The following is a 15,459-nucleotide window of genomic DNA, read 5'->3' on the forward strand; positions in this document are numbered from 1 at the left end:
TCTGTTGTTTAAGCCTCCCAGTCTGTATTACAGCAGCCTGAGCAAAGAGGCTCTGCCTCTGCTCTTCCAGCCCTTCCAGCACCTTTGTGACCAATTCCTTGTGTTAGATACCTCTCTGCTTGACATGTCTGCAGTGGCTTCTCTTTTCTCAAGTGCTGCAGCAGCGTTTTTCAAACCACGGTGGGCAACCCATTCATGCTAATGAGTGTGAAACCAATGCCACGGGTCTTGCCAGCATTCTTTTTAAATGAATGAAGAAGCAAATAGAATAGAACAGAACAGAAACAACAGAATAAAATAGAAACAGATATTTTCAGATGGTATCAAGCACAGTAAGTTTTGTGAAATCTTGGCTTCAACCACATATTACCCAGATGTGTGTACCAGGTCACAGTGTAAAACTTATGCTTGGCAGTGGGGTGGAGGACCTGATCTGGGGACCCCACTGGCCTTCTTGACCCCTGAGGGCTGTTCCACAAGGATTCGGGTCCTTTTGTAGCCCTGCGTGGGTGGAGGTGGGCAGTCTGCCCCACCTCCAGCCGACAGCCCAGGGACCCAGGGAGGCCAGGGTGGGGCCACTCACTTGCCGAGGAAGCACTTGGGGACGGTGCTCAGCTTTCTCCGGCGGTCCTTGATCAGGTTCACCTTCTTGTTCATCATCATGTGGTAGAGCTTCTCCCCCTTCTCCGCAATCATGACGTAGGCGTCGCGCTCCATGCCCAGCTTCAGGCCTGCGCGGGGCACAGTCACAACTGGGGAGAGCAGAAGGCCCAGGGGGACACAAGGGGCAGGCCTACCACTGGCCCTCCACCTGCCCCCTGCCCTCCACCTGCCCCCTGCCCTCCACCTGCCCCCTGCCCTCCACCACGGCCACACCAGCAGACAGCTAGAGAGCACTAAATGACTGTCGGTCACTGCTCTAGGCACTTGCCATTGACTTCTCAAAGCAACCATTTTACAGATGGGAAAGTTCAGGCCCAGAGAGGTTAAGTCCTGGAGTAACAAAGGGTCGTACCTTCAACCCAGGAGTCAAGCTCCAGAGCTACGTTCTTAATCACCTTCCTGTGCTGCCTCCTGAACCCGAGGGTGGGTTTGCAAATTCAGGGGTCATCAGAAAGCCTCTTGGGGTCTTCGTTCCAGCCCAGCGATACAAGTCTGGTTGTTCCTCCAGACAATATACATAGGACCCTGACCCTAACATCTACCCACGTTTTTCTACTTGGATTCTTATCCAATCCTGACAACAGCAAAGACAGATAATAACAGCAAATGCTTTTATAGCACCTACTATATGCCAAGCACTCCTGACAAAAAAATCTGTAATAATGAGGTACTATGATTATCCCCATTTCACAGATAAAGAAACTGAGGCCCAGAGAAGTTAGGTCCTCTGTCCAAGGTTGCCTAACTAGGAATGGTGGAAGCAGGATTTAGTCCCAGGGAGTCTGGTTCCATACCTGTGCTCTTGACCATAGCACGCACCACCCCTGTGAGCCCAGCTCTGAGGTCAGGATTTGGACAACACCCAATTTTAACACCAAGACCCACTCAGGCCACCCTCTACCCATGATCCCATGCGCCCAGGTAGACCACAGCCCTCCATTCTGACCACAAAAGTACCGATCAGCCCCACCCAGGCCGGGCCACGCCCTGACCCTGCCCCAGTTCTGACCACACGCCCAGCCCTGATCAGTTTCAGAGCCACGACCCAGTTCAGGAGTTTATTTGGCCTAACGGCATTTCAGTAAACGCCGACGCAACACTGAACATCAGGAAACATCACCTAGAAAATCCAGGTGTCTGGCCTCTCTAGCAAAATGACCGACGGATCTAGGCACGCTGGGCCTTTGAGAGATGACGGCGCCGTGCACTTGGGCAGGGCGGGGGGAGGAGAGAAGCGGCAGACCCGGCTCATACTCGAAAGGCAGAATCGACCTGGGGAGCGGGGCTAGGGGGGCAGGAATGACACCGGGGGTCTGACTCTGACCTCCCGGGAAAAGGGAGGAGCCGTTTACTGACACACAAAGTCAGGGCAGACAACAGGGTGGAAATCGAGAGCTCTGACACGGCAGTGTGAGGTGTCTGTGACACATCCCAGCGGCGACTTCAAGTAGGCAGGATAGACACTGGGGAGAAACGAGGCCCAGTTTCCTCCCCTGTAGAACTGGGACGTGAGGAGGGATTTTAGGGTCATGCATCAAATTTCCAAATATGGTCAAACCCGAGGCCCCGTTTAGCAGCATTACAACGCTCTGCTGCAGGAACTTTGATCCCCATTTATCAGATGAGATCACTGAGGCCTCCAAACACTCCAAGGCCTCCTTGTTCCCATCAGTCCCCGCCCCCAGCCCACCCACCTACCACACCCAGCTCCTGTGCGGTCTCGTGGGAACTGCCTCGGGGGCACCTGTGCCCAGAAGGACTCCTGACCAAGGTCACTGGGCAGCCCCCAAGGACCCTCCTTCCAGACTCAGATCCAGTGACTGTCAACCAAAGAAAGCCTCAGGCAGAGGGCAGGGGGCTATGTGGGGGACAGGAGCATCTTGGGTTCCAGTCCTCAAGGGTGAAGACTTGTCACCCTTGGCAAGTCCCTTCTATCAGGCCTCAGCTTCACTGTCTGTCTAGTGGGTGACCTCTGAGATACCACCAAGTTAGAACAGTCTCGGTGCTTCGTGCCTCTTCAAAGACCTGCTCTTGCAGTTCTGACACTTCTGGAAGGGGCCCCATCCCCTTCCCTAGGCACGTGCCCCCTGTGCAGAACCCATGCACAGCCCAGGCACCCCGGGAAAGCCGCCAAAGCCGCCACTCACTCTCGCGCTGCTCCCGCTCGCGGATGATGGCGTCTAGCCACTTCTGCTTCTCCTCCGCCGTCTTGGCCATGCAGACGAACCACTTGTTCTTGGCCGTGTTGTGGATCTTCCAGCCGTTGGTGACGGTGTAGCCATTGCTGTGGTAATCCGCTGGCGGGGCAGAGGCGAAGGGGCAGCACAGGCTCAGCTGCAAAACCCTCACCGCTCCCCACCACGCGCTGGTGAGCGAGGTCACAGGCCAGCCCGTGACCTCCAGGACCACTCCGGTCATCACCGGGGTCAGGATTTAGGAGTTGGACTCTCAACCCTTGCAGGACTCACTCCCCCTCGTGGCCACTGTCCAGTGGACAAGGAAGACCTTCTGCAAACAAAGCCCCCTGCCAAGCCCTCAGGGACGGGGGGCTTCAAGACCTCATGTCTGGCACAAATACGGGAGTGACTCCTAAGGGGACACCTGCCCGGAGCCCGGGAACACTTGCCAGCCTTCTCCCCATCTCACTCGGGCGTGGGGTTACTGAACACCCTAGCACCAGCCTGACAACCCAAGGCGAGTGTGGCCCCAGCCCGCTGCTGGCTGGGATGGGAGCTGGCAAAGCTCTTGGAAAACAGGTTGGCACTGTCTAGGGAGGTGGAAGCCGGCTGTACCCCGAATCTGAGGAGGGGCCCACAGGGTTCATGAGGCTGCCAAAGGGGTCTGTGGCTCAAAACCAAGTAAGAACCCCTGCTGCCCTAGAGCAGCTCACGCACGTGCACTCAGAGATGCACACAAGACTGCTCGCGGCAGCGCTGCCCATGACCACGGGCGGTGGAAACGACCCAGATGTCCACCATCCACAGAATGGGTAAACTGAGGAATATTCATGCAATGGAATACTCCACAGCAATGGAAACCAACAAACGGTAAAGAGCTATGTGCAGCAACACGGGTGGAATGCACCAACACAGTGCTGGGGGAAAGAATCAAGATGTGAAAGAATGTGGACCGTATTTCACGACCATTTAAACATACATACAAAATTGTATGTAACCATATTTATATACATATATAGTCATACAGCCATTTATATAAGGTTCAAAAACAGAGACATTTTAATTATTTGGTAATATATACTTCAAAGGTAAAAAAAAATACTTTTAAAAAGCAAGAAAATGATCATCACAAAATTCAGAGTGGTTACTTCTGGGGGATGAAGAAGGCATCATGAAAGGGAAGGATTTGAGGGGCAGTGTTTCATTTCTTGAGTGCTGACTACCCAGGGGTTCACTTCACGTATCTGTGTTCTAGGCACTTTTCTGTAGGTAGGTTACATTTCTCCATAAGAGAAAAATATATTGAAATCAAACAGAGCGCGTGCAGGCAGCAGGCAGGGCTAGGGGTCGGGCCTACCTGTCCCATCTTCCACGTTCTCCACCTCCATGACCTCGGTGTTGATCCGACCCCGGAAGATATAGAGGGAGCCATTGATGGATTTGGTCCTCTTGGTGGACTTCTTGCTCCCAGTGACCCTGAAAGACAGTGAGAAGTCAGCGTCCCCTGCACTTCACCTCCCCAGACGCAAATGTTTTCAACAGCGCAAAGGGGAGCGAGCACGGAGGGGCGCCCGGGACGGAGGTTCTCCAGCTCTAACTTTCTTCACAGTTGTCTTGGCCCTTTCTGCTTCTGCATGTCCATGCAATCAGCTGATCATTTACACACACACATACATGCACACACAAACAACTGCCTCCTGGAATTTTTATTGGAATTGCACTGAGGTTCTGGACAAAGCTTGATGACAGAACAAAGAAGGCCTTGCTGATGGAGAGGGTAGCGGATGAGGATGGCGCAGAACAACTACGATACGGCTTTGGCTCCTGGTACGTTTTTTCTCCAGACTCAAGCTGCAATATCGACTCTTCCTGTATCCTGAGCCTGTCCATCTTATGAATGAAGCTACACCACCGGCTCTCCTGGGTCCCCAGCCTGCCGACTGCAGATCGTGGGACTTGTAGGCCTCCAAAATCATGAGCTGATTCCTTATAATGTCTCTTTTCATATGTGTGTGTGTGTGTGTGTGTGTGTGTGTGTGTGTGTGTGTGTATACATACATGCATGTGTATACATACACACATACACACATATCCTTACTGGGTCTATTTCTCTACAGCACCTTGACTAATACAGATTTTAGTACCATTTACTGGAAATGAGGAAGACCCAAGGAGGTAAAGGTTTGGGGCAAAAGTTAACATAAAAAACAAGAGCCCTATTTTAGACACCACTTAAGTGTGAGCTACTGGTGAGACACCCCAATGCAGATATGTATTTATATTTCTTCTGCTTCACCATGTACCAGGCATTATTCTCACCACTTTACATATGCCCTTTACATGTCATACTTACTTTATAAAAACAACCCCATGACGTGAGGACTACTTTTATCCCCACTTAACAGATAAGAAAACAGACGCGCAAGGAGCTGGCACAACCTGCCCAAGGTCACACGGCTAGCGAGCAGCAGAGCCTCCGTGCTCTCAGCGGCTACACGCTACCGCTGCCTCTGCGATGCTGAACAGGCAGCTGAGATACACGAGACGTAGCTCTTCTGGGTCCTGGCTTCCCCTTCTGTAGAACAGACTTGTAAAACACTCCCTTCCACTTTCCACTTCTGACCTCCAAGGAGCCTTCACTTCGGATTAGCCCAGAAGCGCTCTGAGTCAGAGACCTCCCCTGACCGTGTCCCGGACGGGTGGTGCCCTGCGTGACCCAGGCAGAGACAAAAACAGTCGGCAGACACCTGGCCACTTCAGGCGTTGCCCGTGACCACATCAGAGTCAGGCCGCGAGTTCCACCCACGACTGCCCAATCCTGGACCTCGCAGAGCTCAGCGCTCTGGAACCAGAGGCAGGAATGCTGGCCGCCTGCCAGGTGCTCTCAGGAGACAGATGTGCCCTTTCCCTCCAGCCGGCCGGGCTTATTTGCAGAACTGAGGCAGGGAATGGCCTTAAAAGAGCCCATGGAGGCCACAGGGAAGGTCCTAGAATCCACCTGGAATCCAGTACTATCAGAAGCCCCCACAGGTGAGATCGCCAGGGAAGCCGAAGGCTGAGCAACCTCAGCCAGACGCCGGGAGCAGGTCACAGAGGCCTAAAGGCACGTTCTGTTTTCCAAACCCCAGTGTTCTGGGAAAAGTGCCTGATTCAGACAGCCCAGGGTGAGGCAGCAGGGAAGGCTGGGGGTGGACATTGGCAGCAGCCTCAGAACTGCCAAAGGAGGACTCTCGGGATGGCCCCAGTGAGGACACAGGAGCAGCAGGGAGAGAGGAGGAGGGGCACTTATGGTGGGAGAAGAGGACAGGACGCAGCAACAAACAGACCTCAAGGAGCGGGCAGGAGCGAAAGAGCAGGTGAGGCAGAGACGTGCTGAGCCAGCCTCCCGGAGACGATGAGAGAGGGAGACCCAGCCTTCGACAAGGGTCAAAGGGAAAGGGCTTGTGGGTTGGGAGCCTACTGCTGTCCAGGTGCTGCACCCGTGGGATCGCACTGAGTAAGAAGCCGACTGTGCGGCAGTAGGTTAACAGCAACGTCATAGCAGCTCACCCTTAGTTTGTGCACTTACGTGTGCCAGGCACGCTTAACGTGTTTAGTGTCCACAATGGCCCCAATGGGGGTTGATCATCCCCATTTTACAGAAGAGAAAACTGAGGCTCAAAGAGGCCCACTGGAGGAAGGAGACGATGCGAAGCCACACATGCGCATGGAACACCTATTATTCATCCTGCTGTAAGTTCCTCACCAAACCTTAGGAGGCCAGCAGAAACAGACGAGGAAACTGAGGCTCAGAGACACTAAGTGACATGGCCCAGACCACAGAGCAAGTTATGGGTAACGCTGAAAGCAGGGCCTGGGGTTTGGACCTCAGCTCTAGCCTTTGCTAGACAGAGGAGTAAAGAAGCCTCCAGAAAGTCACCATTTCATCCCTAAGACAAAGTAACAGGAAAGAGAATTTGAAAACTGCTGCCTTGGTCAACTGAGACCATCCTCAACCCGCCGAGCAAGCAAACTGAAAGGCAGGAATCTCTCTGTCCACCAGTCCACCCACCCACCTACCCACCTCCTAACTTTCCCTCTCTCTGAATCATCCATCCATCCAAGCATCCAGTCATCAATTATGCCACCTTCCAGACCAGAGTCCAACCACCTCGGCAACTATCAACCAACCACCTACCCACCCATCAACACACTCATCCACACACCCATCCGATTAGCCATCTACCCACTACTCTCCAAACTCCACCGCCCACCCACCTTCCCAGTTACATAACCCCAACCATCCATCCATCCATCCATCCATCCATCTACCCGATCTCTGAACAAACCACACGTTAAGCCCCAACCCACCATTCACCTGAACACACCTCTGACAGTCTCCACATCCATTTCTCCAGCTGCCCGAACATCCCGTCTCCAGGCCCACCTGTGCAGCCCCGCCTCCGGCCTCACCTGGATTTCCGCTTGCAGTAGACCAGGAGGTTGTCGAAGAGGAAGAAGGCCCTCTCCTGGATGTTGCCTGCGGAGATTTTTAGCAACGTCCCTTGCAGGAGGAGCTGGGTGCAGATGTCGGTGAGGTTGGAGCCCTGGAAGAGGGATGAGGGTGCCGTGTATGAGCCGACCCGGAGGGCACCCGGGATCAGCCCCTTCCTTCCCCAGAGACAGAACCTACCACCACCTCCCTCCGCACTCCCAAAACTCCAAATGCACCTCTACAGGCAAATCTGCCAGCAGACAGAAAGTCAACACGACTTGATCAGTGGCTCCTATCTGCTGAGCGTGCCAAAACAATTGATACGACCACATGTCCCCTTTACAGGAGAGGGACTCGGGGGCCCAGCACACACAGCCGACAGCACGTCCTACTTGGCATCTTGTTGTGTTTTGGTTCCAGTTTTTGTTTTGGGTTTTTTCCCCACCTACTCCTTCCCCCTTATTTATTTATGCCTTGACTTGTTACTATATCTCCCCTACAAGAACGCCACTTCCATAAAGATGGCAACGATACCAAACATATGCCCTGCGTATTCCCAGCACCTACAAAACTCTCTGGCAAATACAGCAGGTGCTCAGCAAACGCAACATGCACCCCAACAGGGGCCGGATCCCGGGAGCGCTCGATCCCAAACGCCACCCAGCCCTTTATGCTGAGTGGCAGGGGTGGCTGAGACACTAAGTGTGCATGAAGTTCACCGAACTTCAGTGGGGTTCAGGGTGGCATCGGGAGGAGCCAGCCTGGCCTTGGAAGACAGAGAAGATAAAGAGGCTGGGGGTGGGGACGGGGACGGCACGGCCGGGAGGGGTCCCCCACACCTGGGGACCACACGGGTCTGTCCAGAGCTGCGAGGACCCAGGCAAGGGCAGCAAGATCCCAAAGTCCAAAGAGAGAGGAAGCAGGAAAGAGACCTTGGCAGGCACAGAATTCCAACTGAGGCAGCCCCTCCGCTGTCCCCCAAATCCATGCCCTCGTCTGTCATTCTGGGGGGTTTTCACTGGCACTTGGCTACCCAACCGCAGACTGCACTCCCCTACCTCCCTCCCTTGCACCAGGCGTGGCCCCAGTGCCATTGCACTTCCTTGAAAGAAAATTGCTTCCCTCTTCGTCCTTTTTCCTCTTTCCACAGGCTGAAAGGCAGAGGTAGGGGTGGTGGAAGACGCCGTGGCAGATCGGGGAGCCAGCAGTTGGAAGGAACCTGGGTCCCCAGGGCAGAGCCACCCCACCCCACCTGAGCGCCCACCCCTGCACCGCTAATGAGAAGTGCGTGTCATGCCCTCCTCAGCCGTGGACTCCACCCAACACAGTGAGGGGAGGAGAAGGGCTGCCTCCGACATCCAGGCCGAGGGGCATTATGCCAAAGCCGTGTCTTAAGGGAGATTCACGGGACAGACCTGCAGATCACACTAACGGGAGAAACAAAGGGAAGTGATGTTGTCCCCACCTGGAAATGAACTTGGGGCGGAGCGAGTGAGACTAACTCAGAATCTCCTCCCCCAACACTCAACACCCAGAACCAACAAGGAGTCCGACCCGTGAGGCTTGCTGACTCAGCTATTTCTGAGATGCCGTCAGGGGACCTAGGGAATCGCTGTCTGCTAACTGCCTGGCGCGGTCTCTCGCTGCTGTCAGGGCTGGTTTGCTCCGTGCCGTGGTCTAGCTGGATGCACCAAACCCATTCACTCGAAAGGGCCAGAAACTCCTCTGGGGCCCACTCTGGCTTTCTTATGGTCAAGAGCTGTGCAGCCCCGGACAGGAACTTGCACCCCTTAATGTTACAGCTACTGGCCTGGCCAGGGGCCCACGTGGGCACGGATGCGTGCATGCCACACACAGATCTCCGATGCCCACAGCACAGACTCGTGGCTGCCATGATGAAGAGTCCCTTGGACCCCCAGTGTCCTTGAAAACAGAGCAAAGGTGACCGCCCAGGTGAGGAGGCTCCACCCACAGCCCGTGGCCAGCTCAGGCAGGCACCAGTTCAGCAGTTCCTCGGCCCACGTGCCTCTGCCTCCCCTAGCCTCGCCTTACGCCCATGCACCAGCCCTTCCAGGCTCCAAAGGGAGATTTTAGCTGCTAGACTAGGAATCTGGTACCTGGCCCAGCTGCAGAGCCCAGGGCTCACGCAGCCCTAGACCTGAACCCCGCCACCGAGGCTGTCTCGGGGGACCTACGAGAAGAAGCGCACTCAGCCCGGAAGCTGCCTCTCGTCCTTGGCCAAGGACCACCCAGCAAACTGCATCTGAAACGCCAAGCACACCACAGGGGGTGCCCCCTCCACCCCAGTCCTGCTGAGAAGCCCTGCAGGACTCTCCGTCTCCCTGAAATCCTGAACCCAGGGCCAGGGTGGTGCTGGGGGTCAGACACACGGGGAAGAGGCTGCACACCAATGTGTCCCCCAGGCAGGGCTGGGGACCTCCTTCCAGATAACGCAAATTCAACCAGACTGAAGCAGTAACATTCAGAGATGACAAAAGCTTGTACATTAAAAGCTAATCCACGCATGGGGCTTACCCCACGCCAGGTACCATTACACGAACTCAGCTAATCCTTATGACAAGCGTCATTTTACAGAGGAGGAAACTGAGGCACGGAGCAGTGCAGTGACTTGTTCAAGGTCACACAGGTAGAAACGCAGCGAACTGGGATTGAAACCCAGACAGGCTGCCCGCACTCCCCACCCACGCTCCTCTGCCTCAAGCTGTGCCTTCGAAGGTAGCCTGAAGATTTTTCCATGCAATCACTAGTCTAGAGCAGGGGTCTCCAAGGGGGAGAGACCACATCCCACGAGAGCCCCCAGCATCCCAGGGAGGGTGGAAAGAAATATGACAACTTGTATTTAGAGTCTTATTTTTTTTAACTGATTTTATGTTTCCTCATTCCTGTTTCCTTCTCTGCCCCCGTGGGCGAGTTGGCAGCTGAGCGGCTCTGAAACCAGGGCTTCCAGGGCCAGGAGGAGGCGAGCTCCCTGCGTCTGTTATTAAGAACACACTTTTCCTTTTTATCACCGTGAGCTGCGCAGGAAAGCCCAGGGGGCTGGCATCTGGAGCGTCGCTCCGCGGGAGGCTCAGCCCACACGGGGTGCGGGCGCTGGTCGCAGCTGCAGGCTGCTCTTCCCACCAAGAGCAAGACCCCGCGCTGCCGCCACCGCTGCTCCTGACGCCGCTGAGCATTTGCCCTGCGCCAGGCACTGCTCTGAGCGCTGTGCCAGCGTCGACTCCCCAGTCCTCAAGTGACCCACAACGGGGGCACTGCCAACATCCGGACTTTCCAGATGGGGAAACTGAGGCAAAGGATCTCTCCACACACACAGAGGGGCTGTCTCCCTCACTTACTTCCAAGGCACTGGGACATCCTGTCATTTCCTTGTGCTCAGTAAAATGGATTTATGGATTAACTTATCTGGTTTTAACTAAACCGGTCTCATGACAAAAAAAGGCGTGAGTGGCTTACAAAGGGCCAGGAAAACACACACACACACACACACACACACACACACACACACACACGGGAGATTAAAGTAATGAATGACGCAAGCCCAAGCAAACAGCAAGAAAGTGGCCAAGGGAAGACCCCCACCCTGAGAACAAGCCCCTTGCTGGCCATATTCCAAAAAGAGATGACAACCTTTTAATCAGACCAGCAAGAGGTCACACGAAAAAGATTACACGTTATCAAGAAGAGCATCTGAAACGAGGATCTGCAACCACTGTCATTCACTGTGACTAGCCCCTAAGTCATACTGTCCCCAGACACTGTAACAATTGATAGCGTTAAGCCACTGCAAGCAGCTTTACTATTAAACATTATTTTTTCTAGCAAGAATGTATTATTTTCACAATGTATTATTTTCACCTTAAAGATCAAACTGTATTTAAAAACCTTTCTACTTCATGGAAAATCGTTCCACGTTTTCCAAAGGACATTCAAACACTTTATCCTTAAAATAAGACCAGGAGATAACTTCAGAGATACTATTACTACAATTAAACAAACAGAGGGAAATGAGGCCCAGGGAGCAGGACAAACTTACCCAAGGCGGGGCGGTCTGTAAGTGACAGGGCTGGGCCTCAAAACCAAGTCCCTGTGCCTCAGCTTCCTCACCTGTAAAATGGGGATAATAACAGCACCTCCCTGATAGTGTTGGAAGCACACAACAGGTGCTCAATAATTGCCTGCAATTCTTATCCCAGGTCACTTTATTTCCTACTGCACCCAGAAATGGTGATCAAAATAAGGGCCACTGATTTCTCAAACTGCAGATTTTCAGGGTCAGAAAGAGTTCTAAAGACCCTTAGTTCCTATTTCCCTAGGCCCTTACCATAAGAAAGCATCTGGAAATCACTTCTGCCCTGGCTGCCAAAGAGCTTGCTCAACATCCTCTCCACAGGGGCCCACGTGAGAAATTTCTTTTCCAGCTGAGTGCCAAGAAACCCTCTGTCTCCCAGAAGAACTGCTTCACTGCTTCCTTTTCTGACACTGAGTGTGAGGTAACTTATGTGTGCTGCTCTTTTCATGCTGGCTGCCAGGAAGCTCAAAGCCCAAACGGACAGATATTTAAATGAGTCAATTCTATCTGCTCTTGAGGTTGAAAGTGGCCATGTGACCTACTTCATTCTAGTCAATGAAATGAAAGGGAAGTCTTCCTGGGGCTTTCCTTCACTGGGGAGGAGAGCTCCTCTTACTGCCCTGACCATGCCCCTGTTTCTGGTTTCGAACACACAATGCCAGGAGCTGCTGCCTTCATGGAATCACGACGGAAAGAAGAGAATCAAAAGAGACCAAGTCGGAGCTTTGGCATCACGAAGCTGAGAGGAGAGTCCTTAGAGGACGCACCCCAACTGACACACCAGAGGATCAGGCAACTTTCAGTTGCAGGAAACAGAAATCAAGCTATTCATCTTAAGCAGAAAGGAATGAGGGGCTCACTCAATCACCAAAGGGGCTGGAGGAGCCAGGAATCCGGGGCTTCCAGAAACCCAACAACTCTGCAGAACTGGCCCGGCAAGGGAGCCGCTGCCCCTGCCTCAGGTGGGAAAAGGACAATCAGAACACACCTGCCCAAGCTCGCACTCCAGGAAAACGCTGCCCAGGTGGCATCTAGGCTCTCGGTTCTTGTCACCTCAACAGCCAGCTGCAAAGCCATCCCATGCCTGCTAGATACACAGCACCACCAATAAAAAGCATGGATGCCCCACGCCCCACACCTCGACACCCAGGAAGCTGGCACCTGCGCCCTCTACTGATGTTCCCAGAAAAGGCCGAACACAACCGTGGCCGTGCTTTGTTGCAAAAATAGCAAGAGGGTGGCCTCCGTCCCACTCCCACCTTGCAAATCCCAAGCAGCTGGATCTGATCTCGGCCAAACCCCGAATCACATCCAAAGCCCAGCTTCAAGGGAGTGTGGGACATGCAGCTCTTCGTTCCAGCCTCAGCCGCACAGGAAGGCCCCTCGGAAGGAAGGAGGAGGCGTGGCAAATGGATCGGCCCCTCCACGATACCCACCCCTTCCCTGGGCACATGGGCCTCTCCTCTCCGAGCCAACCCTCCACCTCACAGCCACAGGGCGTCGTGGAGGGAAGAACCAGAAATCCTACACAGCGCCAGCACCTGCAAAGGCCCACAGCAGACGATATACAGATAATCCTGCCTAAGCGTCTTTCATCTTCGGTCTTAATCTCCCATTCCAGCTGTATTTACTCTGGTATTAATTTCTTTATTTACTCATATTTTCCCATTTCCTTCTACAGATTTGTAAGAAACCTCTAACAATCTAAGGAAGGTGTAGGGGTTTAAACAAATAAATTACCTACTATCCAAAGATCTCAAGAAGCCCATCCCCTAATAATCATGATAATCTGATAAATGATATCGATAAATCTACCATTTATTGAGTACCTACTACATGCCAGGTATAGATGAGGATACTGAAGTTCAGAGAAGTTAAGCCATTTGCCTAAAGTCACCCAGCAAGGGAGTGTCAACGCCAGAATTCTGTCCTGGACTGGGCACTTAAACGCTACCCTTGACCTTGGTGTCAACAGCTCAAAGGACCACATAATCAAGCAGGTACGGCAATGCGTGAAAGAGAATGAGTGGGGAGCAATAGGGAAGGGCGGGGTCTGAGGAGAACGAGAGGCTCCAGTGGCTGTGGACAGGGGACATAGGTGCCCGCTAGTACCCATGTTTCCAGAGAAACTTGAAATCCGGTTTTTATGTGGAGTTAATTGAAAAATAATTGAGCGATTTTTTTACAAACACTGTGTAGGCCAAACAAAATACACTGCAGACGGCATCTGGTGCCCAGGCTGCCACCTGTGCTGGCAGCTGTGAGCCCCCGGCCCCTCTTGCCCTGCACGCACCTCCCAGCCTTCGATGTGGGACTGCAGCTGCTCCAGGGCTTCCAGCTTCTCCATCTGCCTCTTGGTCTCGTTGATGTTGGAGCAAACGGTCTTCATGGCCTGCAGGGCGCTCTGGACCGCGTGGTGGTCCGGGTGTTTGCCGGGGGTCCTCTTGGCCAGCTCCTGGGGTAGAGGTGGGAGCAGGGATGAGAGACATCGACCCAGAGGGGACCCGGCCTGGAGAACGTCACTCATTCATTCACTCTGTAAGTGTCGCCGGAGCGCCTCCCCCTGGGCAGGCGGTGCTCTAGGGTCTGGGGACAGACACGCAAACAAAACAGGCAAAAGTGCCTCGCCTGGTGGATATCTCATTCTATTAAAGGAGATGGGCCAAAATAAGAAAAAAATCGAGTGTATAACACAATGTCAACCAGTGCTAAATACTATGAAGACAATCAGAAAGCGGGGACAGGGAAGTGTTGTTTCAAATAGGGAAGTCAGGGGAGGCCTCTCTGAGGAGGTGACATTTGAGCAGAGACCCTGGATGGAGCAAGAGTGGGAGCCCTGAGGGAAGAGCATGCCAGGTAGAGGGAACAGCAAGTGCAAAGGGTCTGGGGTAGGAGCACAGACGGTGTGTAACCAGGAGGAGCAGGGAGGCAGTGTGTCTGCAGTGGCATCCATGAGAGAGAGAGAGAGAGAGAGAGAGCGTGAGCGCAACAGAGAGATCGGTGGGTCATAGAGGTGGCCACAGACACTGTTCCTCCTGCCTGTTTTCTTATCTGTAAAATGGGTGTTAAAAATACCTCACCCTCCCAGGGACGTGGGAGAGGGCGTGCAAAGTGGCCAGTCGGCTCCTAATCCACAAACTCCCTGCCCCCCTCAGTCACCCCTCACCTCGGGCACACGCTGGGACACTCTAGCGGCCAGGCCAGCCTTAATCAAAAGACTTCAACGTGACGAGAGAGGCACTGAGGAGGAAGGGATCAGCGGGGACTCGGGACACCAAGGAAGGTTTTCAGGCTGAATCACCCAACGGCCAGCCGTCAGCCCTTCACCCGGGACCGTGTGACAGACCCAAGTTTCTTTAATCATCTGTCGCAGAGGGTGCCTAACGGCTCCAGGATCTGCCCACGGCCCCACCTCTCTGCTCCTGTGACAATCACAGATAACGTCCCCCGCAGACATGACACTTTCACGGGGTGGTGACACGCACTGGCTCTGCCCTCAACTGGGTGGCCCTGGGCCAGTCACCCTTCAGCCCTGAGCCTCAGCTTCATCATCTACAAACCGGTGATGATGAGGATGACGGTGACAACGACGGCACCAGCTAATGCCTACTGAGCCCTCACTCTCTGCTTGTAAGGCAGACTCCACCATTACCCATTTGACAGATGAGGAGACTGAGGCACGGCAAGATAGCTCAAGGCCCCAAAGACATTTGAGGCAGAACCGAGATCTGAACCAGGCCATCCGGTTCTGCTCATGGCTGTGGCGAGGGACAAATGAGAGACTGCAGGAAAGCCCCAGCACGGGCACAGTAAGCACTCAGGATGCGCTAGCTATTGGCGTTCTGGTTGTTGGATGGCAGTACACGCTGGCTGTCGTCGTGAGCTGCAGTTTGCCGCGAATGGGTGTGGTCTCAGCACTCCCTGCAGAAAACCACCTCCAAAAACAGCCCTTCTCCACTCACTTCATTTTTGCCCTGCCTGAAAATGAACGTCCCCTTTTCTGAAAACTGGGTCCTAATATTCCCGAGGTCCAAATGTTCTGCCCCATCAGGCCC

At 53.8% G+C, this 15,459-nt stretch overlaps 1 protein-coding gene across 1 annotated transcript in view; it reads right to left on the reverse strand.

The window, feature by feature from the left end:
* The window catches only part of PREX1 (phosphatidylinositol-3,4,5-trisphosphate-dependent Rac exchange factor 1), a 175,117-nt gene that overhangs the window by 54,950 nt on the left and 104,708 nt on the right, over positions 1–15,459 (reverse strand). Inside the window, exons 5-9 of the mRNA XM_012654692.1 lie at positions 13,698–13,859; positions 7,293–7,426; positions 4,198–4,316; positions 2,811–2,960; positions 584–731 (exon numbers count right to left, since the gene is read on the reverse strand). Coding sequence (XP_012510146.1) covers positions 584–731; positions 2,811–2,960; positions 4,198–4,316; positions 7,293–7,426; positions 13,698–13,859 — 713 coding nt within the window. The remainder of the gene's footprint in view (positions 1–583; positions 732–2,810; positions 2,961–4,197; positions 4,317–7,292; positions 7,427–13,697; positions 13,860–15,459) is intronic.

The sequence above is a fragment of the Propithecus coquereli genome, unplaced genomic scaffold, assembly GCF_000956105.1.
Source record: "Propithecus coquereli isolate 6110/MARCELLA unplaced genomic scaffold, Pcoq_1.0 Scaffold444, whole genome shotgun sequence".
Lineage (NCBI taxonomy): Eukaryota > Metazoa > Chordata > Mammalia > Primates > Indriidae > Propithecus > Propithecus coquereli.